The 27,239-nt window shown below is 39.5% G+C and overlaps 1 protein-coding gene across 4 annotated transcripts in view; it reads right to left on the bottom strand.

Annotated features, from left to right (window-relative positions):
* The window catches only part of LOC131053733 (fatty acid amide hydrolase), a 237,331-nt gene that overhangs the window by 190,983 nt on the left and 19,109 nt on the right, over positions 1 to 27,239 (bottom strand). For all 4 annotated transcript variants that reach the window (XM_059207212.1, XM_057988365.2, XM_059207213.1 and 1 more), the window contains 2 exons: positions 3,636 to 3,748; positions 3,454 to 3,529 (listed from right to left, as the gene is read on the bottom strand). In XM_059207212.1, the coding sequence (XP_059063195.1) occupies positions 3,454 to 3,529; positions 3,636 to 3,748 (189 nt within the window). The remainder of the gene's footprint in view (positions 1 to 3,453; positions 3,530 to 3,635; positions 3,749 to 27,239) is intronic.

Below are 27,239 nucleotides of genomic sequence, written 5' to 3'. Positions count from 1 at the left end.
TCTTCTCATTTAATTTGCTTCAACATTGCTCTCTTGTCCTTCAAATATTTTCCTACACTCTGTGTAACATCAAAGCAGCTTTCAATCCTTTTAAAAAGGTCTCCTTCAAGTGATTTTCTGGATTTTTATTTACCTCTCAACAATGGAAAGATTCGTCCCATTCTAACCACTCACCTCCATCTTCCCCACTTTTTTCTTCCAAATATCATTCTTCTTGTTGATTCTCCTTTCAAATTCTATGCATCCCAATCTTTTATTTTTGTTTATCTGCTGCTATTCAAATTCTAATTCAATGCTGTTAAAATAACCTCCATCTGTTCATTTTCCACACAGCCCACCTTATCGGCTGGTATTTCCCTCTATGCAAGACCCACATTTCTCTATTCCCATCGAGGCATATTCTGCCATCTTTTAATTGTTCTGCCTCGATTCATTTCTCTTCTACTCTTGGTGTTTCTATTCACACTCTACCATTACAAACTCTGTCAATTCACTTGTCAAGTGTCTAAAGCCTTCTCTACAAATCCATTATGCAAATATATCACATTTCGTTGAGGTATTTTGTCAATCAATTAAGGTGTGCTGCCTTTGATTCAACATTTTGCATACATGTATACCCGGCGGTGTTTTAAAATTACCATTTGGCACAAGCAGGCAGGATGCTCTTGCACCAACTTCCTCACTTGAATATACACACGAGTCACTAAGACACAAGCAAATATCATGGCTACATCATCATCCAAGACCTATCTTGAACACCAACAGATGACTTGTCATGATGTTGGGATGAGTAATGCAAGTTCCTCTGGGCCACAAACTTATAGTTTTAATTTTGATATTTGTTTTGATGCCATGGATTTCATATTCCATGAGTTTTGTATACATTTGAAAATATTTATATACCTAAAAGTGTTATTGCCTTCAGCTAAAATTTGTGTTTATAGTTATTTGATCGATGTATACTTGTACATGTGATCAAAGTAGCTTCTATTTGATGAGGTTATTGTGTCTTTAAGGTTTATTTATTAAAGGGTGCATGAAACAAGTTTTAAATCCTTAAAAATTCTGAATTTATTGGGTTTTTCAATTTGCCAAGTCTGGGCGCGGAGTCCGAGTCCAAGGCCAAGTTTTGTAACTATTTTATAAATATATATATATATATATATATATATATATATATATATATAGAGAGAGAGAGAGAGAGAGATTCATATATGTTGTCATCCCCCACCATCCCCTAAAAATGGCCCGTGGAATGTCATCCCCTACTGCCCCCCCATCCCCATCCCTGAAACGCTACAAAACACAGCTTTTCTAAATGTTGTCTAACCTACTTGTCAATCTGATTTTAACTAACTATAATCTCAACAAGAAAATTTTAGATTCAATCAAATCCAACTAAACAACTAGAGTTGATAATTAAATAGAAACATGTAATGAAAGTGAGAAAGCATTAGAGAAGCAATAAGGAAGGGATAGTTGGGCCTAGGACCTGTTTAGGAGCTTGCCTTAGGCAAGCCCCTATTTTACATGTTTCAGCATGAAAGTAGGAAAATTTTGAGGGGTGTGATTCTATATGTGCAGGTGATGTGGCAGCAAGAGTGGTGTATGCATAAAGAGCAACAATGACTTTCCAAAAATAGCATGAGAGGTGCAAGATGATTGGTGAAGATTGAGGAGGTTGCTTTTCACGGATAGAAAGTTTCCATAAATAATCATGTTTGGACCTAAATGATTGTTGAGAACATGTTAGGGTTAGGTTTTGCAAAAGAGACAACGATTGGGTGGGGGAAATAGGATTTAAAATGTTGGGGGGCATTAGCAGGGTGAGCTGGTGTCCATGAGACACAAGGATACAAGCAGGGATGAATGCCAGGAGTTAGCAGCAGAAAGGGTCAAGTTTGGATAAAATGAAGTGTTTTAGGGGTTTCACACTGGGAAACAGTCAAAATGGATCCAAATCGTGTCTATTAGTGATGAATGTCAAATTAGGTGCAAAGCATAGAGGGAAAAGTGTGAAGAATGCACTTTTCAACTATATATCATAATAAATAAACTCAAAAAACCAATATTTAGATGCTGATCCAGCTTCAAAGAATGCAGTAGCTTTGAAGCTTGTTATGTGGGAGTCTCCTCATACAAGAAGTTTATGTATGGGATTTTCTGTGTTTGATATAGAATTCATTTTTGCTGCAGTGTTCAGAGGTGAAGCAAGGATTAATTTAGCTGTTATATAAAAGAACATATATGAAAAATATGCCTCCAAAAAATTTGACTTATGAGCCTGTTGGTAAGTCGTCATCAATGCAAATAGTAGAAAACCACAGTTGAGCAATGGACTTTTGATGCTCGCTAAAAACTAATCCAAAACAGCAAATCTTGTTAATGATACAGATTTACTGCTTGTCATGAAGAAGTTTCCTCAGAAAGAAAGTTGATATATTATTTTGCATGTTTGATACAGAATCAATATTTGGTGCCCTCTTCAAAGGTGAGCTAATGATTGACTTAGTTGTTAGTGGTAATGTGAAAGTCTCCGTATGCATATATCCTTCAAAAGAGTTGACCCTATGAATCTGTATGCATCACTGTGAATGAAAATACCAGGAGACAACAATGTTGTTGGACTTTTGATACTCTTCAAAGACCAATCCAAAGGAACTAATATTGCAAATGGCAGGCAATAACATGTCATCACATTCAGTTTAGACCTCATCGAAAGGCTAATAACACTAGTTTCTTCAGCTCCTCAAGGGTAGTTTCACATGCCCCTTTTATTCCAGGCAATTCTCTTTATGATATTATCAAATTTTACATTGAAGAATACTGTGTAGTTGAAAATTCTACAGACAACCATAATCAGTATCACTTTTGTACCATCCAGAGTGGTTTTGTAGCTTGGAAAAATATACTGTAATTTATTTGTTCTGAAGGTTACTGAGTTAGCCATTTCTCAAGATATATTTCTGTATTATACACATTTATTTTCTTTTGTAAGGGATGCTTTTGGGAACTTCCCCTTGGTATCTTGGCTGGTTGTATTTTACAGTCCTCCTGACTGACTTTGATCATTCATGAACATTAATGTAATTTTTTCCCTTCTTTTGAAGATGATTAAATAGTCAATTTTACACATAATAATCAATGTATCATTGACTCATCAGCATAAGACTCACTAAATCCATGTATGTCTATAGGAAAGAGTCCAGGATTCAGTAGTATGATAATCCATCGAAGCCATAGGGAAGTCACTGGTATAGCAAACAAATTCCTGAATTTTAGTTTTCGGAATAGGTCAAGCGCTGGATCATAATTTTAGCTTTTTCTCAAAATATAATTTAAATATAAAACTACAAAATGAAAGTAACTGTGTTCAGTCTATCGAAAAAAAAAAGATTCTTGTGAAACTTAAATTAATGTGAATTCTGAAGCACATAGAAAGTTTGTACCTACCCTGTAATATCTGTACGTCCATATGTTGTCTTAAAGCCTGCTACACCACAAAGAGCAGATGGTATTCGAACAGAGCCTGTTTTTGGTGAGTCACCCCTCATTTGTGAGGATAAATGTAAAATTAAAATGTATATAAGACTTCATAAATATTAATATATGTTAACCACTAACAAGAACATTACCTCCACCATCAGTTCCCAAAGCAGCTGCACATAATCCAGATGCTACAATAGCAGCAGGACCTGAGGATGACCCTCCTGTGTAGTATTGAGTCATGTGAGGGTTTCGAGTTGTCCTGTTGTAAATTATATTAGATGAGATAATTGATGTTAGGAAATAAAATATGGAAAATCAAAATAAATAAAACAAAACTATGACAGAAATTGAAGAGTATGAAACAGATATCTATAATCTGTTATCCAACTTTGTTTCCTTTCTGAATAATTCAATAAATCTACACTATTTTTTAACCAGATTGAGGAATTTAAGAAAAAAAAAAGTCTTTAATAATATTACTTATTTAAAATTAAACAAGACTTAGAAACAATAACACTTTCCTAAGTGTGAATGCTGCTCTTGGCCAACTAATATAATACCTCCAAGGATAGTAAGATACTATGGACGCTGCTATAGATAAAGGAGTAGTCTTCCATTATATTTTTGTTCATGATTCCATTTCATTTCTTATTATGTTCACACTTATGTCAATGTTTCAAAATGATTGTAGTTCACAAAGCCTTTAGTTATTCTACAAGTTGCTAATGGGGAGAGGCCCACAATGGGCTACATATATGAGGGCATGGATAGGGCTAAGGAAGCCATTAGATCCATTTATGTTGTAGTTGAAAATAAGCATCATCTCATATGGGACATTATTGATTAACAATGGCACTCTTAAATGTAGCTACCTATTTCCTCAATCTAGCATTCCAATTCTGTCCAAATTTCAAGGCTGCTGAGGAGGTTCTGACTTCTGAGTGCACCCTACACAGTCATAGAGAAAATGGCCCTTGACCCTTTGGTTAGAGCATAGATAATCACTGAAATAGAGATCTTTAGGCTTGCAAAAGGAAATCTCTTTGCACAAGAGATATCCGAGGCAACTCAAATGACATTGCAACCAAGTAAAAATCTATTAAGGCATAATTTAAGTTCAAAATTTTATGTTAATATTGAAACTCAAAGTTAGACAATGAGATTGATATTTTGTTTCTTCTCATTTCAAATGCATGGTGGGAAGGTTTAGTGGTAAGGTGACAAATCTTCATGATATTGTAATTCGAATCTTGAGCCAACCATGTAGTGCTTCAAAATGCAAGAACAATTGAAGTATGTTGGAGTACACACACTTCGAGAAACAAAATAAGTTTTTAGTGCAAAGGTTGAATGATCTTGTGTATGAGGCTATGAGCATTACAACCTTCAGAAATACATCTTAGGTACTGACTTATTTCCCATCACTTTAGAGGAAGTTGATCAACAATCAGATTAGATCATCAAGGTTGATAAATACATCTTCAGCAAAGAGGAACTTGCATGGTTTGATTAGGTGAATCAAGAGGAAGAGACAATAGCCATGGTTGAGAAGGATAGAGCATTAGCAAATAAAGCATGAGAAGACCCCTTGGATGTTGATGTCACTTAGTTACAACTAGATAATATTATTGCATCATCATGTAGGACCTATCTTAGATGCCAATGCAAGACTTGCTCTGATATTGGGACAAGTGATGCAAGCTCCTTTGAGCTATAGACATATTTTAATTTCGATATTTGTTTTGAAGCCACAGATTTCATAATCCATGAGATTTATATACATTTGACAAATTTCATAATTTATATAACAAAGCTTGTTTCCTTTAGCCAAAATCTAGTTGTATACTCATGATTGATGTATGCTTGTGTATATGATCAAAGTAGCTTCTATTTGATTACATTACTATCTTCAAAGTTCATTTATTAAAGGGTGCATGAAATAAGTTTTCAATCCTTAAAACTCTCTATATTTTATAGTTTTTTTCAATTTGTTTATTCTAGGCATCGAGTCTAATACTAAGCCAAGTATCAGTTTTTTGAGTGTAAAATACCCAAATTTTTCCCTAGTTGAAGTGGGGTAGGGGTTAGAGATACCTGTCACTTTGATTGAAACCCTGCAAGTTAGTTAGGAAATACATATAATCATAATTCATTAAATAGATCTAGTAATTAGGAAACACCAATCATACATATATAAAGCATAGTCCTAATTACAAGATTAAATTATGCTTGAGTGAGTTCAATCATAGAAGGGCATAGAATAGGATGACTAGATAGGGTGCCCTAGAGACTCTCTACTCAAGGCCCAAGGGCAGACCTTATCCCCCATTGGCCTCATGTGGTATGTGCCATCCATATGAGGTGTAATACCTAGTGAGGTGTACTATAACCGTTCCCCTTAATCTTGTCACCCCCATCCTGCGTCTCATGATTAATGCATCCATTTACCATGATAGAGAAAATGAGGGCCATCACAATAGGGTGCCCCGAAAGTCTAACATTCATACGCCCAAAGGTAGTATCCTTTGTACCCATTTGGTTTCATGGGACTCTCTGGTCTTATAAAATGAGGTGGTGTACCTAGAAGATAATCCCAACACCATTCCCCTACTTGTAATCTTCTCTCCCTCTATCATGGCTGGAAATATTCAGAATCAGTTCTAAGATATTTCCACAATCCATCATATAAACAAGAGTGCAGCAAACGGATTTAATTGTGTACAAGATTTTGGGATCATTATAGTCCTTCCATCCTCTAATTGCTTGACCTCGAGCAATTGCAAATTTGGATGCTCAAAAAATCTCTATTCCTTCCCAAGTTGCATCTTCTTATGGCAATCCCTTCCATTTCACCAAGTATTCTGGAATCACCTTGTTCCTTAGCCTCCTCTCCCTCACATTCAGAACCGTCTTTGGTTCAAGAATTAGCTTCCCCTCATAATCAAGTGGTGGTAATTCCATTGAAGGAGTGATTTGTTGCCCAAGGACCTTCTTGAGCCATGAGACATGAAATGTATTGTCAATTTTGCTATTAGGTGGCAATTCCAGCTCATAAGCGACCTGCCCCAACCTCTTTATCACCTGGCAAGGACCATAGAAACGTGGTTTCAACTTTTATGCTCCCTTCCCCTTGATGGATGATTGTCTATAGGGCTAAAATCTTAGAAATACCATGTCGCCTGCCTCAAACGTTCTTTCAGTTCGGTGTTGATCGGCATACAATTTTTGTCTATTATGAGCATTCTGCAAGTTCTCCTTAAGGGTTGTCATGATATCCTTGCTTTGTTGGACCATGTCTTTAGCATTGGGAGCTCTACTATAAGCAAAAATTAGATCCATAAAAGAAGTAGCATCATAACCATAAAGTGCTTTGAAGGGTGACATACCAATCAACGTGTGATGAGTGGTATTGTAGCGATACTCCCCAAGTGCAACCACTTAATCCATGTTGTTTGTTGACTTGTAACATAGTTTCTCAAATAACCCTCAATCCATTTGTGCACCATTTTTGTTTGCCCATCTATTTGAGGATGGTAACCAGTGCTAGGTATCAACTCTATCCCTGTCAAACCGAATAGCTCTTGCCGAAAAATACTTAAGAACCTACTGTCCCAATCTGATGATATGGCATAAAAATGAGCATACTTTGTAAGTCTATCCACCACCACATATAAGCAATCTTTACCTTGTACCCTTGGCAATCCAGTAATGAAATTCATCGATATGTTTTCCCATTTCTGATCTAGAATGGGTAAAGGCTGCAATAACTTTGCTGGAAACAAATGCTCCTCCTTATTTTGCTGGCATTCCTTGCATTCTCTTATATGTTGCATAACATCCTTTTTCAATTCCTTCCAAGAAAAACATTCCCTTTCTTATATGTTTTGTAGAAGCCGAGATGACAGCAAGTGGGGTGTTATGGCAAGCTTTCAAAATCCTTTCCTTCATTTTAGATTCAAGGGTGATGTATACTCGTCCTTTGTCAAGAATTAACTCATCTACTACTTTGTACTTATCATCTTGCACTTTACCTTCTAGAATATCCTTAGCAAATGAATTCTTGACATATTCATGTGTAATTAATGACCTCCAATAACGGATATATCAGAAATAGAATACAAGTGAGGTTTTCTACACAAAGCATCAGCCACCACATTAGTATTCCCATTTACATAATCGATGTCAAAGTCATAAGCTTAAATTTTGCTTAGCCATTTTCGTTGCCTATCATTTAAATCTCTTTGATTAAGAAAGTATTTTAAATTGTTGTGATCATTTTTGACCAAGAACTTATTACATACCAAATATTGCCTAAATTTGGCCAAAGCATGCATTATAGCCAACATCTCTTTGTCATAAATCGAGAGCTTACACTCAAGCTCCTTGAGTTTCCTACTATCATATGCTATGGGATGTTTATTTTGCATCAAAACAGCCCCAATTCCTTCACCGGAGGCATCACATTCCAAAAAAAAAGGAAGTGAAAAATATGGGATTGCCAAGTTGGGGCACGAACTCATTACCTCTTTGAGTTTGTCAAAAGCTTGTTGAGCCGGTGGAGTCCATTTAGATGCTCTCTTCTTTGTTAAATTTGTTAAGGGGGCAGCGAGCTGTGAAAATCCCTTTACAAACCTTCTATAGTAGCTGCATAATCCAACAAATCGCCTCAATTGTGTTAAGTTATTGGGCCTAGGCCAATCCTAGATAGCCTTGATTTTCTCCTCATCTACGCTCACTCCATGTTCACTGATTTTAAATCCTAAATACAGCATCTCGCAACCCAAACTCACATTTAGATGCTTTGGCATAAAAGGACTAATTCTCTAAGATACCCAATACTTCATCCAAATGTCGCAAATGGTCTTCCCACGTTTTACTATAAACTAAGATGTCATTGAAGAAGATCAAAACAAGTTTCCTTAATTGCAGATTAAATTCTTGATTCATACATGATTGGAAGGTCACTCGAGCACTTATTAGTCCAAAGGGCTTCACCAAAAATTCATAGTGCCCATAGTGACACTGAAATCTATCTTGTGTACATCTTCATCCGTAACCTTGATCTGATGGTAACTTGAACACAAGTCAATCTTGGAGAAAGACTTAGCCCCATGTAACCCATCAATCAACTCATCGATCAATGGAATTGAGTAGCAGTCCTTAATGGTTCTTTTGTTGAGGGCTCAATAATCAATACACATCCTCATACTTCCATCTTTCTTCTTAACCAAACTACAGAAGATGCAAAAGGACTAGAACTAGGCCTTATATGTCCCATATCCAGCAGTTCTTTGATGACTTTCTCAATTTCTTCCTTGTATACCTTGGCATAACGGTAAGGAGTGATCATCACAGGTTTGGCTCCTTTTTCAATCTCAATAATGTGTTGGACCCTGTAATGTCCCCTTTTCCGCTAGAGTTTGTTTTGGGGACTGTTGGCCAATCCCGAGACCTGTTAGTCAAACAGAGACAAAATTAGGGTTTCCTATTTTCTAGGAGGATGTTTTGGCAATTTTGGAGGCTTGCATGTTGGAGTTTTACATTTTTTATTTTGGATTCCTTCTGAGTTTTCAGAAAGCTTCGCAATGATGGTACATGCGTAGCAATCAGTGGAATTCGGTAAACTTATTATTTTTAGTAAGTGGGGGCGAGGACAGCTTTTTTTTTTTGGTTTTTCTGGGTTTTCAGAGAGCCTAGCGATGGTGTGACATGCAAACGAATCTGAAGACTTTTTTCAGACTTACTATTTTTAGTAAGTTGCGATAGTTTCTCAGAATGTGGTTACAATGCATTTGGACACACTATTTTTAGAAGTATGCTATTTTTAGTAAGTGTTATTTTTGGCAGGTTTTAGTGGTCAAGTTCAGAGGCTATTTCTGGCAGTGCAGTTTTCGGTACTTTGGCCTTCAATTCACTATGAAAATTGTTCAGCACATGGGAAAAGTATTTTTAATATTTTTTAATGCCCCCCTTGGCCTAGGCATATGACTTATGTATTTTTGGTTATGACCTAAGGGGACGACTTGAGGTGATAAAGTATTATTTTATGTAATAAGGTTGGGTGATTTATTCTTGAGGGAAAAATATTTTATAAAGTGAAATATTAATAAGGCAAGATGGACGCCTTATGCGAAATAAGTTAATTTTATAATATATTTCACTTATCTACCTTGGACACCACATTATTATTTTATTGTCATTTTTATAAAGTATAATTGCTTCTATGTGAAGGTCAACTTGGAAAGGAGGGGAAATGAAATGCAAATTTCGAATTAAGGTGAAATTAGTATGCATTTAGGTTTGGCGTCCATTTGGAGGGAATGTGAATTCGAATTTGGAGACACCAAGGTTATAAATAAGTGTGTTGGGCTCTTGTTTTGGTATCCATGAATATTTGTAACAAGTGCTGCAGAATTTGTGCCAGACTTATGCTTCGAAGTTGAGAGCTTCCAAGCTTGTGACAGTTTTGTGCTTGAGAGATAGCACCTAGCTGATTGGAGAGCCTATTTCTCATCCAGAGGAATAGATTGAGCTATATTGAGATCACAGTTTTAAGACTCGTGGACTCGCCACGGACTTGCAAGTCTGTCGCAGCCACGAATCGACTCGCCAAGGACTCGCGAGGTGAGTCTTGATGAGTCCTGGCGAGTCTCTATGAAAGACTCGTGAGTCTTTTGCAAGGACGCAATAAAAGTCACTTTTTTTTTTTTTTTTGCCCTCATTTGGCATTCTTGCTTGGTTATAACAAGTTTTTAGGGTTTAAAGGAGGAGAGGAAAGAAGATTCAATCAGCAAAAGAGATCTAGGTAAGGATTTTTCCTCTTTTTTTTTTTTTTCATTTCCATGTTTTGAAAATCCAAATAATCTTGAAAAACAAGGGGATATGCTGCCAAAAAAATTTCTCTTTCCTTTCCTAAGTTATTTTTGTTGTGCGTTATGCACACCTCACCCTGTCCTTGACGTAGACACCCTATGGTTGTTACAGTTTGCCCGTTAAACAGAGAGGATCGACCTTTCAAAGCCGATAGGATGTTGAGTAATCCCAAGTGACCCAAAATTAGAGAAGAGAATGTCGCGCATTCTAGCCTTAGAGCCCGAAGTTTGCAAAATGGCTCTATAAGCCGAAAACATTCAAAAGTCTTAATTCGCCAAAATCTCCCAAGTTCGCTTACAGGAAGGGCAAATAAAATCGCTCATTCCACTCCATTTGCCCGAGATAAACCCTAGGCATGGCACGATAACCCTTCTTTATTACCAGGCATCGATAGTCTTTCATTATCCTCTCAAGGCCGAAAGGTGAAACGCGTCCAAGTTTGTGGAAAGACCAAAAAGGCCAAAATTGAAAATCTCACAAAATAATGTTTCAGGTCGAAAATAGTAAGCATTCAAATCACGCAACACAAGCCAACATGCCGAAAATGAAAGAAGAGTTATTCATACAAAAATTATGCATATAGGCTTCAAAAGGCTGAAAAGATTAATGAACTTGTATTTGCTAAAAATAAGCATTCATGTCAAGAATGACTAAAGACTCTTAAACTCGCAAAAAGGCTCAACTTGCCGAAAATGAGGCAAGATGAAAATCGTGGAAAACCCCCTATTTAGCCGAAAAAGCAAAGGCTCTCAAAACCGACTTAGAGGCCGCAAGGAGAAAGTAGCGCGTATTTTGGCCATGTTGGCCGAAATTTAGAAGACCAAGAGAAAAACTTAAGCTCAAAAAGTGGCCCCAAAGCCCAAAGTTCAAATCAATAAGGGCAAAAATTGTTCATTTCCACTCTTAAGCCCGACTTCTCCCAAGCAAGAATCGTATATTTTACAGTATTTGCCCAAAGCTTGAAAGGGACCAAATCTCACATTGTAATCATTTCACTCAAATTTCATCAAGGGCAATATAACTTAAGTGAGGGGAGAAATCATTTCAAAATCGCACTTTTTCTTCAAAATACCCAAACTCCATCAAAAAGGAAGTTGCACATTTCAGTTGAATGGCCCGAAAATGTGAAGTAAGGCAAAGCATGTTTTAACCTTGCATTCCAATCATGGAACCCGAAAATCACTAAAGCTCGCAAATTCACCTTCTAGGGCGAAAACCTGTAGCCAACTCAAAATCGCCCAAATCCCCTTCATAGCCCGAAAATCATTCAAGCCCGCAAAAAAAAAAGCATCAAAAGGCTCTTTTATGCCAAAAACCACAAGCAAGTTAAAAAGCCAAAAAGGGGAATAAGGGTGAAATTGTGCATTTGAGCTCAAATAGCCGAATTCCCTCAGTAAAATGCAAGTGTCTCACATTTTGGGCTAAAAGCCCGATTTTCCATAACCAAGGGATGAAGCACAAGTTCCCTCTAAATTACTTCGAATGGGCAAATTTCATATCAAGTGAAAGGCGTCTAAATTTGCATCCAAAAATCACACATTCTTGCCACAAGACCCAAATTTCACTATGGACAGAGTTAGGCGTCCAACGTCAAAAAGAGAAAATTGCCCAAAGCATCACATAGACTTGAGTTTTGGCCTTAGATGATTTAAAGCATTGCTTTCGTTGTCTCTCTGACGCTGAGTTTTCTTCAATAGGGGACATTTTTTAAATTAATTGATTAAAGGTGAAATTGATTGTTCGCAGGTCGAAGGCGTCACCGGGAAGAACCAAGAGAAAGTCGGAAACGCAATCAAAGAAGGATCGCGATCAAAGCCAAGTGCTGAAAGTTGGAGAAGAAGATGCAGGAGCGTGAGATCATAACCAAGCATTGGGAAGCGTGTCGTCGAACCACGAAGCTGAAGTCCACCACCAAGACCAAAGACTTAAGAACATTCAGAATGCAGCAATTATGCATTCTCAGAAGGATATACTGCAGCATTGAATTCCAGAAATTTAGTTTCTAAAAAAACTAAAATTGTTTAATGTAAAGTTGTCTGTGGGTCCCGCTAAAGATATTTTGAAAACAAGGGGACACAAGTCAGTCATGTTCAACTACCAAGAGGACCGAATTAATGCCAAACAGTGATTGGGTAGATAACTGGAAATTGAGTAGGGATGGGTTAAGGCTGCCACCTTCTAGAAGGCAGGTTGCAGTCCTTGGATGCAGTCAATCTTGGCCACCGGTTTGACATGTAAAATCTATAAAAAGCAAGATGCCTCTCATTGTAAAGGGTTAGATTTTAGGCATAGCATAGAGATGTTGCAGAAATTTTTGTAATGGCAGCTAAAGCAAATATATGAACATTGAAATATGGTGTTTGTTGTCTTTGTTTTAGTCTGTTGGCATGGTTTCTTTCAGCTGGTTAATTTTAGAGTGCAGGGATTTTAATGGTGAAGTGTGAAGGGGTATTTGAAACATTTCTAGTTCATATCATTGGGAGTTTGTTGATTGTAGGTCACCGTGCATGGTTAGTCTGAACCCAAATTGTGCTTAGTTCAATTGTAGGTGTTTGTCTTAGGCTGCGCCAGAATTGGGTGCCTAAATGAATGTCTCCGGTCTGAAAATCCTTCATCCCTTGGAGATTGCACATTTCTTGTCTAGTTGTGAGTGTATCTCTGGCAAAAACAGGAATCTGTTTATCAAAATCTGTCTACCCACTGCATCAACTGTTATCATCCTTGTCCTTAGGCTTCCTAAACCCTTCTCTTTTGCTTTTATTTCCCAATCTAAGAATAGCAGCAAACCAGCTTGTTGCAAAACGTAAGCCCCCTTGTGCTCCCAGCAAAACACATCAACCGTTGAGCTATCTTGCAGTCAAGACCTAATAATCAAAACCTTGAGGTCGTCCCCATTGATCAATTAAAAACAGCACTAGGGATTTCCTTATCTCAAGAGAGGATAGGATACTCGGCGAGATCATTCTATTCTGTGTTGGCCGGATGGAGTCGTAGTAATGCGACTTTAGACACATCAACAAAATTGGTGCTAGAAGGAGGGTCGATATGATGAATCAAAGGAGAGCATCACCAGCAAAGTGTGGGGTACCTACCTTGCTGCAGACGAATATAGGCGGGAACAAAATCAATGTCGCGTTGCACTCCCTGATGATGTTGAGATGGAGTTGCCAAGTGTTGACCAGGAGGAACTAGTTAATCAGACTATGGCAGCAAATGATTATGCTGACCTTGTGCCTAAGGAAGATGACAGAAGGTGACTGTGTTGTCCCTGCAACTAAGGAGGACAGTGTTCAGGAAGAAGATCAAGTGAGCTTCGTGGATCAGCCACAAGTTGAAGAGCAGTGCCAATGGAGGATACGGTCCAAGAGTCCGTCAAGGGCGTTTTTGACAGTCAATCGATCGAAGAATCCCTGTTGTTTGGGGACGTGCTGACAGAAGTGCATAAGGCCGCATTGTTCACACAATATGAAGATACACCGACAGATGCTGCACCCCTCTTTCCTGAGTTCGAGTTCGGTTTTGAGATTGATTTTCAACCTGTGCAACTTGACGTAGAATTTGAAGCTGATTTGCGCGAACCGAACGTGAGCAAGATGTTGCACCACCAGTGGCGACCTCCTGATACAACTACTGAAGATCTCCCGCCGCATGACACCCCACACGACTCAAAAACTCACCAAGTTGTTTCTTTCCCTCCTGCTGTTAATTCTGAAAATGTTCATTTTAATTTTGAATATTCTGGGAAAACAACTTGTAAATGGATTAACCACAGACCTAATGAACTCCCTCAACTGTTAATTCTACCCGATGTCCTGGTTAAACCTGAGAGTGGCCAACTGAAAATTTTATTTTCAGAGTACAAATACAAACAAGCCAAACTTAGAACTGTCCCCGCTGCCCTATTACTGCTGCACATACTGAAAAATCACCCTGAGTCAGGGACACATGCGAATAATCAACATTTTGTACAGTCGGTCTCTTCTTGTACATAGTTAGTTTAGGTTTTGTCTTTTGTTTTAGAGTAGTTTTGTTTTCTATTTTCCTAGCTTAGTTTCCCTGTTTTTCTGCTTTAGTTTAGTTTGCTTTCTGTAGTGTAGGTGTCATTTCGGAAGGGGTTGTCTCCCTGTCAATTTTTGTAGGGATATGTCTACTACACATGACATTGGTGTGTGAAGTCAGTATTTTTGCCGGTTTGTTTCTTGGATGCCGGCTTTGGTAGAGCGCCTAATTCATGGTTGCCCCCGTAGTCAGTCCCTTTGGTTTAAGGCTTAGTCATTCTAAAAATTTAGTTGCTTACTGCGTCTTGTCTCCAACATTGTGATCGCCGCACATTTTAACGCTTAAAATCGCTTAAGTCTGTCGTTTTATCAAAGGGAAGTCATTGCAAGCGAAAACTTTGAAGCTCTGCTTCAGCGACCACTATAACGCTCAATCCCACGTAAGCTTCGCTGCCTACCAACCAATGTGAAAAAGTAAAAATCAAAAGAGAAAATCACAAGAAAAGAAATTGAAACGCAAGGAAATATCCAATTGCTTGGCTTTGGGAGTGCAAACACCTCTGCCGGTATTCAAAAGAAAATTCACCGGAAACAAAGCAATCTCTGAGAGCTTACAGGCGAAACCTCGTCGGGGCTATAGACGCTTGCTGGCAGCGAGGCAATATCCAGGTTGCTTTTGAAGTACGACTCATCCAACATAACTTGTCTTGATTGAACGATGATGTATCAACTTTATCTAAGCTAGAATGAACTTCATTGCACACACTTGATTTTCAGGTTGGTGATTTAATGCAGTTTGCGACCTCATTTTTACTTTGAATCTGTCTTTTGTCATTTGGGTTGTTTTGTGGGGTATAAACCAGAGATTCTAGGGTTCGATCTGGATAGTCATCCTTGAAATGTTCAGGAACATTTCCCAGCCGAGTTGCCATTTGTTGTGCGTTGTGCACACCTCACCCCGTCCTTGACGGAGACCCCATGTGGTTGTTGCAATTTGCCCATTAAACAGAGAGGATTGACCTTTCAAAGCTGATAGGATGTTGAGTAATCCCAAGTGACCTAAAATTAGAGAAGAAAATGTCACACATTCTAGTCTTAGAGCCCGAAGTTTGCAAAATGGCTCTATAAGCCAAAAACCTTCAAAAGGCTTAATTCGCCAAAATCTCCCAAGTTTGCTTAAGGGAAGGGCAAATAAAATCGCTCATTCCACTCCATTTGCCCGAAATAAACCCTAGGCATGGCACGATAACCCTTCTTTATTACCAGGCATCGATAGTCTTTCATTCTTCTCCAAAGCCCGAAAGGTGAAACGCGTCCAAGTTTGCGAAATGATCAAAAAGGCCGAAATTGAAAATCTCACAAAATAATGTTTCAGGCCGAAAATAGTAAGCATTCAAATCGCGCAACACAAGCCAACATGCCGAAAATGAAAGACGAGTTATTCATACAAAAATTACACATATAGGCTTCAAAAGGCTGAAAAGATTAATGAACTTGTATTCCCGCAAAATAAGCATTCATGTCGAGAATGACAAAAGACTCTTAAACTCGCAAAAAAGCTCAACTTGCCGAAAATGAGGTAAGATGAAAATCGCGGAAAACCCCCCATTTAGCATAAAAGCAAAGGCTCTCAAAAACGACTTAGAGGCCGAAAGGAAAAAGTAGCGCGTATTTTGGCAATGTTGGCCGAAATTCAGAAGACCAAAAAAAATCTTAAGCTCACAAAGTGGCCCCAAAGCCCAAAGTTCAAATTGATAACGGCGAAAATCATTCATTTCCACTCTTAAGCCCGACTTCTCCCAAGCAAGAATCATATATTTTACAGTATTTTCCCGAAGCTTGAAAAGGACCAAATCTCACATTGTAATCATTTCACCCGAATTTCATCAAGGACGATATAACTTAAGTGAGGGGACAAGTCATTTCAAAATCGTACTTTTTCTTCAAAATACCCGAACTCCATCAAAAAGGAAGTCGCACATTTCAGTTGAATGGCCCGAAAATGTGAAGTAAGGCAAGGGATGTTTTAACCTTGCATTCCAATCATGGAACCCCAAAATCACTAAAGCTCACAAATTCACCTTCTAGGCCGAAAACCTATAGCCAACTCAAAATCGCCCAAATCCCCTTCATAGCCCAAAAATCATTCAACCCCGCAAAAAAAAGCATCAAAAGGCTCTTTTATGCCGAAAACCACAAGCAAGTTAAAATGCCGAAAAGGGGAATAAAAAGTGAAATCGTGCATTTGAGCTCAGATAGTCGAATTCCCTCAGTAAAATGCAAAAGTCTCACATTTTGGGCTAAAACACCGATTTTCCATAACCAAGGGATGAAGCACAAGTTCCCTCTAAATTACTTTGAAGGGGCAAATTTCATATCAAGTGAAAGGCGTCTAAATTTGCATCCAAAAATCACACATTCTTGCCACAAGACCCAAATTTCACTATGGACGGAGTTAGGCGTCCAGAGTCAAAACGAGAAAATTGCCCAAAGCATCACATAGACTTGAGTTTTGACCTTGGATGATTTAAAGCATTGCTTTTGTTGTCTCCCTGAGGCTGAGTTTTCTTCAACAGGGGACAATTTTTAAATTAATTTAATTAATTTTTCAAATTAATTGATTAAAGGTGAAATTGATTGTTCGTAGGTCAAAGGCGTCGTCAGGAAGAATCAGGAGAAAGCCTGAAACACAAATCAAATAAGGATCACAATCAAAGCCAAGTGCTAAAAGCTGGAGAAGAAGATGCAGGAGCGCGAGATCGGAAACAAGCATTGGGAAGCGTGTCATTGAACCATGAAGCTAAAGTCCACCACCGAGACCATAGACCTAAGAACATTCAGAATGCAGCAATTATGCATTCTCGAAAGGATATACTGCTTGATTCAATTCCAGAAATTCAGTTTCTAAAAAAACTAAAATTGTTTAATGTTAAGCTGCCTCATGTTCAACAACCAGGAGGACCGAATTAATGCCAAATAGTGATAGGTAGTTGAGATAGTGGTTGGGTAGATAACTGAAAATTGAGTAGGCATGGGTTAAGGCTACCAACTTCTACAAGGCAGGTTGCAGCCCTTGGATGCAATCAATCCTAGCCATCGGTTCGACATGTAAAATCTATAAAAGGCAGGATGCCTCTCATTGTAAAGGGTTAGAGTTTTGTAGTGGGATTTTAGAGTTAGAATAGGTTAGATTTTAGGCATAGCATAGAGATGCTGCAGAAATTGTTGTAATGGCAGCTAAAGCAAATAAATGGACATTGAAATATGGTGTTTAGTGTCTTTGTTTTAGTCTGTTTGCATGGTTTCTTTCAGCTGGTTAATTTTAAAGTGCAGGGATTTTAATGGTGAAGTGTGGAGGGGTATTTGATGCATTTCTGGTTCATACCATTGGGGGTTTGTTGATTGTAGGTCACCATGCATGGTTAGTCTGAACCCAAGCTGTGCTTTGTTCAATTGCAGGTGTTCGTCTTAGGCTGTGCCAGAATTGGGTGCCTAAATGAATGTCTCCGGTCTAAAAATCCTTCATCCCTTGGAGATTGCACAGTTTTTGTCTAGTTGTGAGTGTATCTCTGGCAAAAACAGGAATCTGTTTATCGAAATCTATTTACCCGCTGCATCAACTGTTATCATCCTTGTCCTTAGGCTTCCTGAACCCTTCTCTTTTGCTTTTATTTCCCAATCTGAGAATCGCAGCAGAACAAATTGTTGCAAAACATAAGCCCCCTTGTGCTCCCATCAAAACACATTGACCGTTGAGCTATCCTGCAGTCAAGACCTGACAATCGAAACCTTGAGGTCGTCCCCATTGATCAATTAAAAACAGCACTAGGGATTTCATTATCTCAAGAGGATAGGATACTCGGCGAGATCATTCTATTCTGCGTTGGCCGGACGGAGTTGTAGTAATGCAACTTTAGACACGTCAACAATTTCCTCATTTCTTTTTCTTGTTTTTGAATGTTATTTTTCCCAAATGATTCATTGTCATTTTTTAGTTGATTTTCCATAAAACCTTGCTGATTTTTTTTATTTTTTCATGTTAAATCAGCAATGGCAAGTTCAACTCCAATGGCAACCCCAAGGTCAGGAATACAAAGAGATAAAGCATGGAAATATGGGATTCTGTTGATGTGTCTGAAATCGCATTGCTGCAAACTCCATACGGCCAACACAAAATAGAATAACCAGTTGAGTATCCTATCCTGTCTTGAGATAAGGAAGTCCCTAATGCTATTTTTTATATTTGATCAAAGGGGACAACCTCAAGGTTTCTTTTGTCAGGTCTTGACTGCAGGATTTTCTCAGTGGTTTGATGTGTTTATGCTGGAAACACAAGGGGGACTTACAATAGGATAGGTAATTTATAGATAAGTTCCCTGGAATCTTTATGGTCTTTTTTATCAAATGATTTCGGTTAAGTTGATACTGTTTTCAGTGGGACTGCGGATTCTCTTGATAAAAAAGGGGAAAAAGGAGGGAAGGATAGGGAGAGAGAGATACATGAAATGTAAATTCTAACTAAGATAGCAGTTTCCATCAAACAGATGGACACCTCCAAATAACTAGACTAAGCATCACCAGCTACTTGAGCACAATGTTTACATAAATCTAGTGCAATCTTCAAAGGAAAACAGGATTTTCATGTTATCAACTACAACATTAGAATTTTTTACATTCATAGTGAGTATTCAATAACCGAACTAAGCATAAAAGGTCCAGATTAACCATGCAGAGAGAAAGGCAATCAGCCGTTCCCCAATGGTGTGAACTGCGAGGATTCTATCAGATGTTTGCTTGAAAATGCTATGTAAAGGAAATAAACATAATTGAAAGATTTCTAAATTAAGTGAAGAAGGAAACCATGCACTCGCAAGGAAACTTGAAAACAGTCTTAATCTTTGCATTAATTCCTGTAAATTTCGCCAGAGCTTTTGCAACAATCCAAGAACTTCTTACAAAATGAGGGAAAACCAGTCCCTTAAATAGGCTTCAAAAAGATGAATGGCCCAGATCTAATCTAAACAAGTGGCCCAGATTCATCCATAAAGCATGGCTGCCCATACCCATAAATGAGAGGCAAATATCAACAACCACCCCAAAATGAGTAATAACTACCCAAAAAGGATAATTAAAGCTTATCCAAAATTATCCAAAAAGGTGCATTCATAAAGTTTTACATTTTAGTTGACTTGAAAGTCAAATATGACCCATTTGGCCAAAAGTGCACTCTTCAAAATTTTAAAAGGAAAAAAGTGCATTTTTAGGAAAGCACTTTTTCTTTTCCAGCTTCAAATCCTTTTATCAAAAATTGACTTTCTTCATGCAAATATTCCCACCAGAGATCTCGACCTGCTGCACGTTCCTCACAAACATACTCCTGGAACCTAATGCATAATTTGAAAAGCAGACTGAATGGAGGCATAGGAGGATGGCTAATTTTATATTGCATGCCTTCGAGGTATTGGTCTACCTGCTTCAAACCATCTTGCCAACTGGAACGATTACGCTCAAAGCACAACATGTCCGAGTGGAATTGACTGGCAAAGCCTAGGTCCTTAATGGAATAAGTGATCTTATTTGTTCCCAATCTTTCCTCCCAGTCTGGCGGTATCACTTCATCGGATTGGTCATTTACCCATCCCGAAACCATTGATCGAAGGATTATCTTGCCAAGTTCCTGCATGGTTTTCAGAATTACCTCGCATGCATTGTGTTCTCTATCGATAATTTTCTTCGCATCATTCTTCATGTTGACAGTCCAGTACCATTCCTTAAGAGTGTTGATGTTATGAAGATCTAGGATGGCGGGTAATGTAGGAATCTGTGCATGGGTCCAGAAAAGAGCGCTCATGAGGGGAAGAGTAGTGGCAGCCACTTCCCAGATGTGGAGGGATTCCCTCTTTACCTCTAATAACTTAACCAAAGTGGTTTCTCGGTGGCGAGCCATTTCCTTCACTTCCTCAAGGATTCGTTCTCCCCTTTTTCTGATGCCTTGTATCCATTCCTTGACGGCCCTTGCGGTGTCCCGTACTCCTTCAAATTTTGTTGTGGTCCTCTGTGCCAATGTTGTCGGGGGAATGTGGGATTCAGAGGCATTGTGTAATGGTCTCAGGAGTTGATCGATGTACCCTTCGACTTGTTCAGCACGGGCTCGATACATATCCTTCTCAGCTGTTATCTCTTCAAGTTGCCTGAGTATGTTTTGCACTGAATCCTTGAATTCTTCTTTTTCTTGCTCCTTAGTGGCTCATCCAATGGGGACAGTCATGATGCTATAATCTGCCAGTGTGATCTGATCTGCTGGCGGGGTGGCAATGTGAAGGGTGTGGTTCCTTTGCTCGTCTTTGGTCACTCTAGAATATGCCTTGGGCTTTTTCTTCCCCTTAGCTTTAGCTTGGTCTATGCGCGAGAAAATGTCCTCTAGATCAATAGGCGGTTTGGTGGCGGCCTTGTGCTGGGCTCTGGCAATTAACCATTCTTGAGGCACTATTTGGGCTGATGATGTGGTTAAGTCTGCATTCTGTTCTTTGAGGTTTTCAGCTGACTCGTCACAGATTTGCAGCTGTTCTGTTACCGAAGGGGTGGGGGAGGTGCCAAGTTCCTTACTTGCAGCTGAACTTTCTCCCATTTCACTGAACAGTTGTCTGGTATCTTCACGTGATGGTTGTTCTTTGGTCCTTTCGAGCTCGCGAGTCTCCTCTATCCTTTGCTCTCCTTCGACAATAGAGTCATCTTTGGCCGTATTGTGGAGCAGCAACTCATGGCGGCTCTGTTGAGTGGGTTCATGCACTTCGATCCCTTGAATGGATGGAATCTCTCCTTCCTCTATTGGGTTACCCGGTTGGGTTGATTCAATAGCTCTTATCTCAGCTTCTAACATGTCGGGTGCAGGAGGATCATCAGTTCCAAACGCATCAATATCACTTTGAAAAGGCGGAGCAGGTATATAATCTAGTTCCACTACATCGTCGGACGAACTGGGGTCCTTTGACGATGAAGTGACCTCTGGTCTCCTTATAGGAATCTTTTCCCTTCTCGTTCTCTTGGGTGTCCGAGTCCCTCTGCAAGCCTTAGCCTTCTTTCTCTTCGCAGGTTTCTCAATTTCTTCTCTAGGTGCATTGGACGTTCCTTCATCTTCGGAAGACTAAGAATCGAGGCTGCCCATTAGGTGGTAAGTGAACTGGACTCCCTCATGAATTAGCCTCTCAATCTGCTGATGCAACCATTGGTCTGTGTATCTTGCTGGGGCTGCCATGACTGCCTCAAAATCAGTGATTGGGTTCTGTGACCAATCAACGCTTGGCAAAAGGTGCCTTACCGCCTCAAATTCTCAAACCTGGAGGCAATTCCCTGAATCTGTGAGTTGATCTGGGACCCGACGGTATTCAAAGAGCCGCATTTGCTGCACACTCAGCCTAGAATATTCACGTCTCCGGACTTCATAGTCATCAGAGCAATTTTTCCAATAGTCTTCGACTGATTCCTTTGCTCTGTACCGCCTGCCATAGGCTCTCTTCACCAGATTATCGTGATCGAAATATTTTCTCGGAAAATGGTCCTGTAGGCCATAAGAGGCCAGCTCTGCGAGGGATTCCTCTGCTAGGGTAGGGGTCTTCAGGTGGACATCATGGTTGCTTATGATCATGGGGAACGTGAATCCAGCCTGCTTGCTTTCTCTGAGTAAGATGTCGGTCGGACGTGACTACCTTGCGACCTCCATAAGAATTGTTTTGTCGATTGGGTACCGTGGAAGTCGAAGAGGGGCACCATCAAAGCTCGCTATTCGGATATAGGAGAACCTTGGGAACTGAATGAACCAGGCTCCATACCTCTGTACTAGAATAGTAGCTTGCTCTGAGAGCCTTATGTGTAATCCTCCCTGCATTAGCCTAACCAAGCGCATTGTGAAGGCGTCATTGACACGCTCATATTGGCCAACTGCATAAGCTGGACTGCTCTTTTCTCTCTGAGCTATATCTTGGTAATGCAGCTGCAGGTAACAATCATAGACCTTTACCTGACCAGGCCCATTCCCGATTTCACCTTTCATTATCAAACCTGGCAGCGGCTGGTTCTTGGCAAACATGTAGACCAGATAAGAGGTCATAGTGAAGTATTTCTTGGTTTCAAGCTCAATCAGCTGAGTGTGGATGTTGTCGCTTATGATCTGGGCCCAGTCAAACTTAGACTTCCTAGCGAAGACTTGCTCTGTAAAATAAAACATTCACTCTTCAAAGTAGTTGGATTTAGGAAGTCCCATAACTCGGCTAAGTAATGTGACCATATCCCCATGTTCATTATGAAAATCACTTCTTGGGGTCTTTTTCACAATCCTGGCGCTCGGAAGCCTTCTCTCCTTGTACCACTCTTCGTTGATCAGTGCTCTGCATCGGGCCGGATTCATATCATATGCCCCTTGTGCTTCATCTATGGTTGTGGTTGTGGGATTGTTTGGGAAGGGAATGTCGAATGCGTCGCCGATGGCCTCAGGAGTGAAGTTGGCGATCGTCATGTTCTCGAGGAGCACCAATCTAGAATTTGGCTGATAGTGTCGAGCGGCCTCTACTACTAACTCATAGTTCTGTACTGCTGGAGGAAATCCCGCCGCCTGGGCGATGCCACTTTCCACCACCTGTCTAGGCTTGTCATATCCGTTAGGGGAGAAGACCCGATTCCTGAAGTCCTGGACGTCGATATGGCCTAGGTCGGTATCACCGATATTGTCCCATACGCTCTGAACTTTTGACTCCCTCAATCCTCCTCTTTGATACTGGTACTTCATCCTTTCAACTTTGCGTGGGATATCTGATTTGGGTGCTCGCGATGTCTCGGCTACAGCGGGCGTCTTTGATGATTCTACCGCCGATTTAGGCATTTATCCTGCACAGTCAGATGCGGATTACGAGGCGATACAAAAGAAGTAAGGCGGGTTAGATAGAGAATACTCCAGCATTCAAGGATTAGTTCAAAATTTAGATTGGAAACGGAGCGACATTTCTAGCTAAAAGCTTGATTGATTTGAACCAAAGTATTAATGAAGCTTTTGATCACGAATTTACACTTAAGCATTTTCTGGATTAATTCTCAACAGGGACAAAGCTCAAAAAATTCTCTTAAGTTTGAAAATGCAATTTCTGGTTAAATCTTAGGAGCAAATTCTAATTTTGATTGCTTTGCACAACGTTTTACAAGCGGAAAAAGATGCAAATTTCAAAAATTTAAGCATTTTAATCAGATTTCGCACATATGCCCATTTGATTTATAAGTATTTCAAATGATCAAGAGAGACAAAGCATGCTTACCTGATGAGAGTGGATGGCGAGAAATTGCCCGACCTTGCTGCATAAAGATGAATGGACAATTTTGCAAATTTTGAATTCCAACGGTTATCTCCTTATTCAAATTTTCGCGATTGCTGTTTGAAAGGAATTTATCATTTTTAAACGGTTTTTACCTCGGGCAATTGGCAATCTGAACTTGAGTGTGAATGGTTTGCAGCGTTTTACCTTGAATGCAAAATCTGCAAAATTGGCTCTGTCTCTCTTCCAAAATCAGACGTGATTCTCCTTTACATGAAATTTCGACAGTATGGAGAGGGTTTATAGCATTTTGAAAATTTCTTATAGCGCGACTCTGGAGGTTTGAAGAGCTCCTGCAAATTTTAAAATCCTAACACTCATCCCCTTTCTGGTGAATTTCGCAGAATTGGGGGGGGGGGGGGGTTTATCAATTTTGAATTCCCTATATTTGGACCTGTGCGTCACGATTTTCGGAGAAGTAGGGGACTTTGGAATTTCAACTGCGTTTTATCTTCCAACTTCAGACCCTTTGCCGAATATGGAGGCCCTTCCAAAACTTATACTTCGCATTTGCCCGACCTGCGTGAACTTCGGAGGCTGCATTCTTTTCGGAACTTTTGGAGCTTTCACGCCTTTGTGAATTTGGAGTATTTTGGAGTTTCAAAGCCTTTGCGATTTTCGCGATTTTACAAGAACTTCGGAGTTTCGGACCTGGACGCCTTTTGGAATTTTCGGATGTTTAGACGTTTTTGTTTACTAAAGCGTTTTCGAACCATTTAACACTTTTCGCAATAAAAAACTTCGGACCCTAAGCCCCCTTTTGAAAATCGAAGAAACTTCGGACAATAAGGCGTGATTGGAATTTCGCGATTTTTAGGCCAAATTCGGACCTTAAGCCAATTTGGAATTTCGCAGTTTTTTGGCTCTCTTGGCGAATTGGAAGAATTTCGGACTATTTGCACATTTTCGCAACTTTTAACAACTTCGGACCCTAGGCCCATTTTCGCAAATTTTTCATATTTTCGAATTTCAGAGCTTAAGGCGCTTTTTACAACTTGTCCAGAATTTCGGACCATTTAACCTGTTTTGCAAATTTCGGAGCTTTAAGGCATTTTTTACAACTTGTCCAGAATTTCGGACCTTAACCACCTTTTTGCAAATTTATACAAAATTTTGAATTTCGGCCCCAAGGTCCGAAATTGGATATTTTTAAGTGAAATTTGGACCATTTGGGGGTTTTTGCAATTTGAAGGTAAATTTCGGACCATTTGCCATTTTTGGGAAATTTCGAATTTTTTGAAATTTAACCCCAGGGTCCGAAATTCGGCCCCCTAGGCGATTTTAGCAATCTTTCAACCTAGTGAAGTTTTAACATTTTAGCCTCTGGGTCCGAAATTCGGTCCATAAGGCGATTTTGGGAACTTAAGTGAAATTTCGAACCTTGGATCAATTTTCACCAGATTCTACAAATTTTGGATTTTGGATCAGCTTTTTGGAATTTTAAGGCATTTGGGCAAGCTTTGCAACCTTGGCATTTTGGCCAGGAAATTCGCTCCTTCACCAGCAGGCGAAAATCATCCTTTATTTAAATCCCACAAACATCGCGGAGACAAACCTTATGCAATCCATCTCATCACCCTCAGGTGAAAAATGACAATTTTGGGTCCTCGTGCGACCTTCAGACGCACTATTCTTGCTTGGCGAGCTTCGCCATCCTCTATCATCTAATGCCCATTCACGGCGATTTTTACAATTTCGGACAAACTTTTAGCGTTCGTGCCCAAGGGCTAGACTAGCCTGATGGATTCATCGGCTCTTTTCTTTGACATCATCACTTCACGGACCAGTCGCGGGCTCACTCGAAAGGACGCGAGACACTCTGCGCGAAACTCAACAGAGCGAGAACAAAAGGCTCAAAAAAACAGGAAGGGGGACCCTGTCAGCGACAAGGAGCATGTGCAACGCACAACAGATTCCAGGGAGCAAAAAGGGGGAGATCACTTGCACCGAATGTACGAAATAGATGACTGGTGGAATCAATAGATTGACATACCACCTTGCACAAATTCCTGGATATGGTGTGGAGATATGCCCCAAAACAATTCTTGATATTATTAGAGAGATGAAGGCTCTTCTTGCTGAGCATGATATGCAAAAGGAAGAAAGGCAAAAAAGAAAAGAAGCCATGGCAGCTGTAATGAATCCCACATTGTCCACTTCGAGTCCCATTGGTCACACTCGTGGTCATCAGTCACTTTCATCTTTTGGTAACAATGAGAGTGAGGCTAGTGGCAATCCTGTTAGATCAGACCCTAATTTTTTTGTACCACGCAATGTTCCAAGTGCACAACCTTCACTTGAAGGTACAGGATGGAATAGAGAGAAGCATGAACAAGCAAAAGATAGCAGCATCAAACTTTTGGTTTTATAATAATATACCTTTCAATGCAACAAACAATGTGTATTGGGAAGGTTTGGTTAATGCATTTACAGTTGCGGGTAAGGGGTTTAAGGCCCCAACAGATCATGACTTCAGTGGGCCATTGCTAGAGCAAGCTGTAAAAAATACACAAGTTGTGGTTGATGATCAAAAAAGGTATTGGAAGAGAAAAGGATGCAACATTTTATCTGATGGATGGACAAATGGACGGAATAATGTTGATTTTAACACTTTCAGATTAACTAAAACTCAGAAAATCAGAATTTGTTTACTGATTAGATTAATTAGATTAGAGATTTATAGTTTTCAGATTTAAGCATAGTAAAGAAAGAGAATGAAATAAAGACAAGACACAGTTACCCTGGGAAAACCTCCTAGGAGGAAAAACCCAGCCAGAAAAGATCCTCAGATCTGATTATGGATTATGGTTATGTAATCATTACAACACTTATCTCAAGAACTTGTAGAGGCAGATGTTGCTGTCACAGAAAGAATGACAGATTAGTTTGTTGTCACATGTGTGTTGGTTGTTGCTGATTTGCTTCTCCTTTAACCCAGATTGCAGACCTTCAAGGAATTCGCTCTATCTTCACCAAGTTCGCTGACTTCTAATGATGGATTTCACACCTCAACTAGCAAATCTAAATTGCTGATGTAGCAGAGGTAATTGTTGTAGGTGCAAATGTAGTCTTTCTCCCTGAAGTTCGCATTATCCAATCATATATATTTCGCATGAAATGAGAACTGAATGAGTGAGTTGTGATGAGGGTTTTATGCTTATTTATATGTGGAGCAAACCCCTTTAACATGTCGGCTTGCAAAATAAATTAAAATCTTTTAATTCATTTAATTCATTTAATTTGCTTAATGCGAAATGTTTAGGATAGGGTTGGCCCTATCATGATGGCATGTTTGGCTTTAGTGTAGCATGGGGATGAAGCGTGGAGATGGCGTGAGGTATAAGGCCCAGCCCTGATGCGTTGGAGAAGGGGTTGGCCCCCTTAGGCGGATTCCAATGTTGCCCAAGGCAATTGGAATCCGCCACCCTAATTACAAACAACAAATAGGACTCTTCTCAACTTCTTGGTGGATTCAAATGGTGCAATGGTATTCCTAAAATTTATTGATGTCTCAAATGAA

The sequence above is a fragment of the Cryptomeria japonica genome, chromosome 6, assembly GCF_030272615.1.
Source record: "Cryptomeria japonica chromosome 6, Sugi_1.0, whole genome shotgun sequence".
Taxonomy (NCBI): domain Eukaryota; kingdom Viridiplantae; phylum Streptophyta; class Pinopsida; order Cupressales; family Cupressaceae; genus Cryptomeria; species Cryptomeria japonica.
This window is presented reverse-complemented; position numbering and strand designations above follow the sequence as displayed.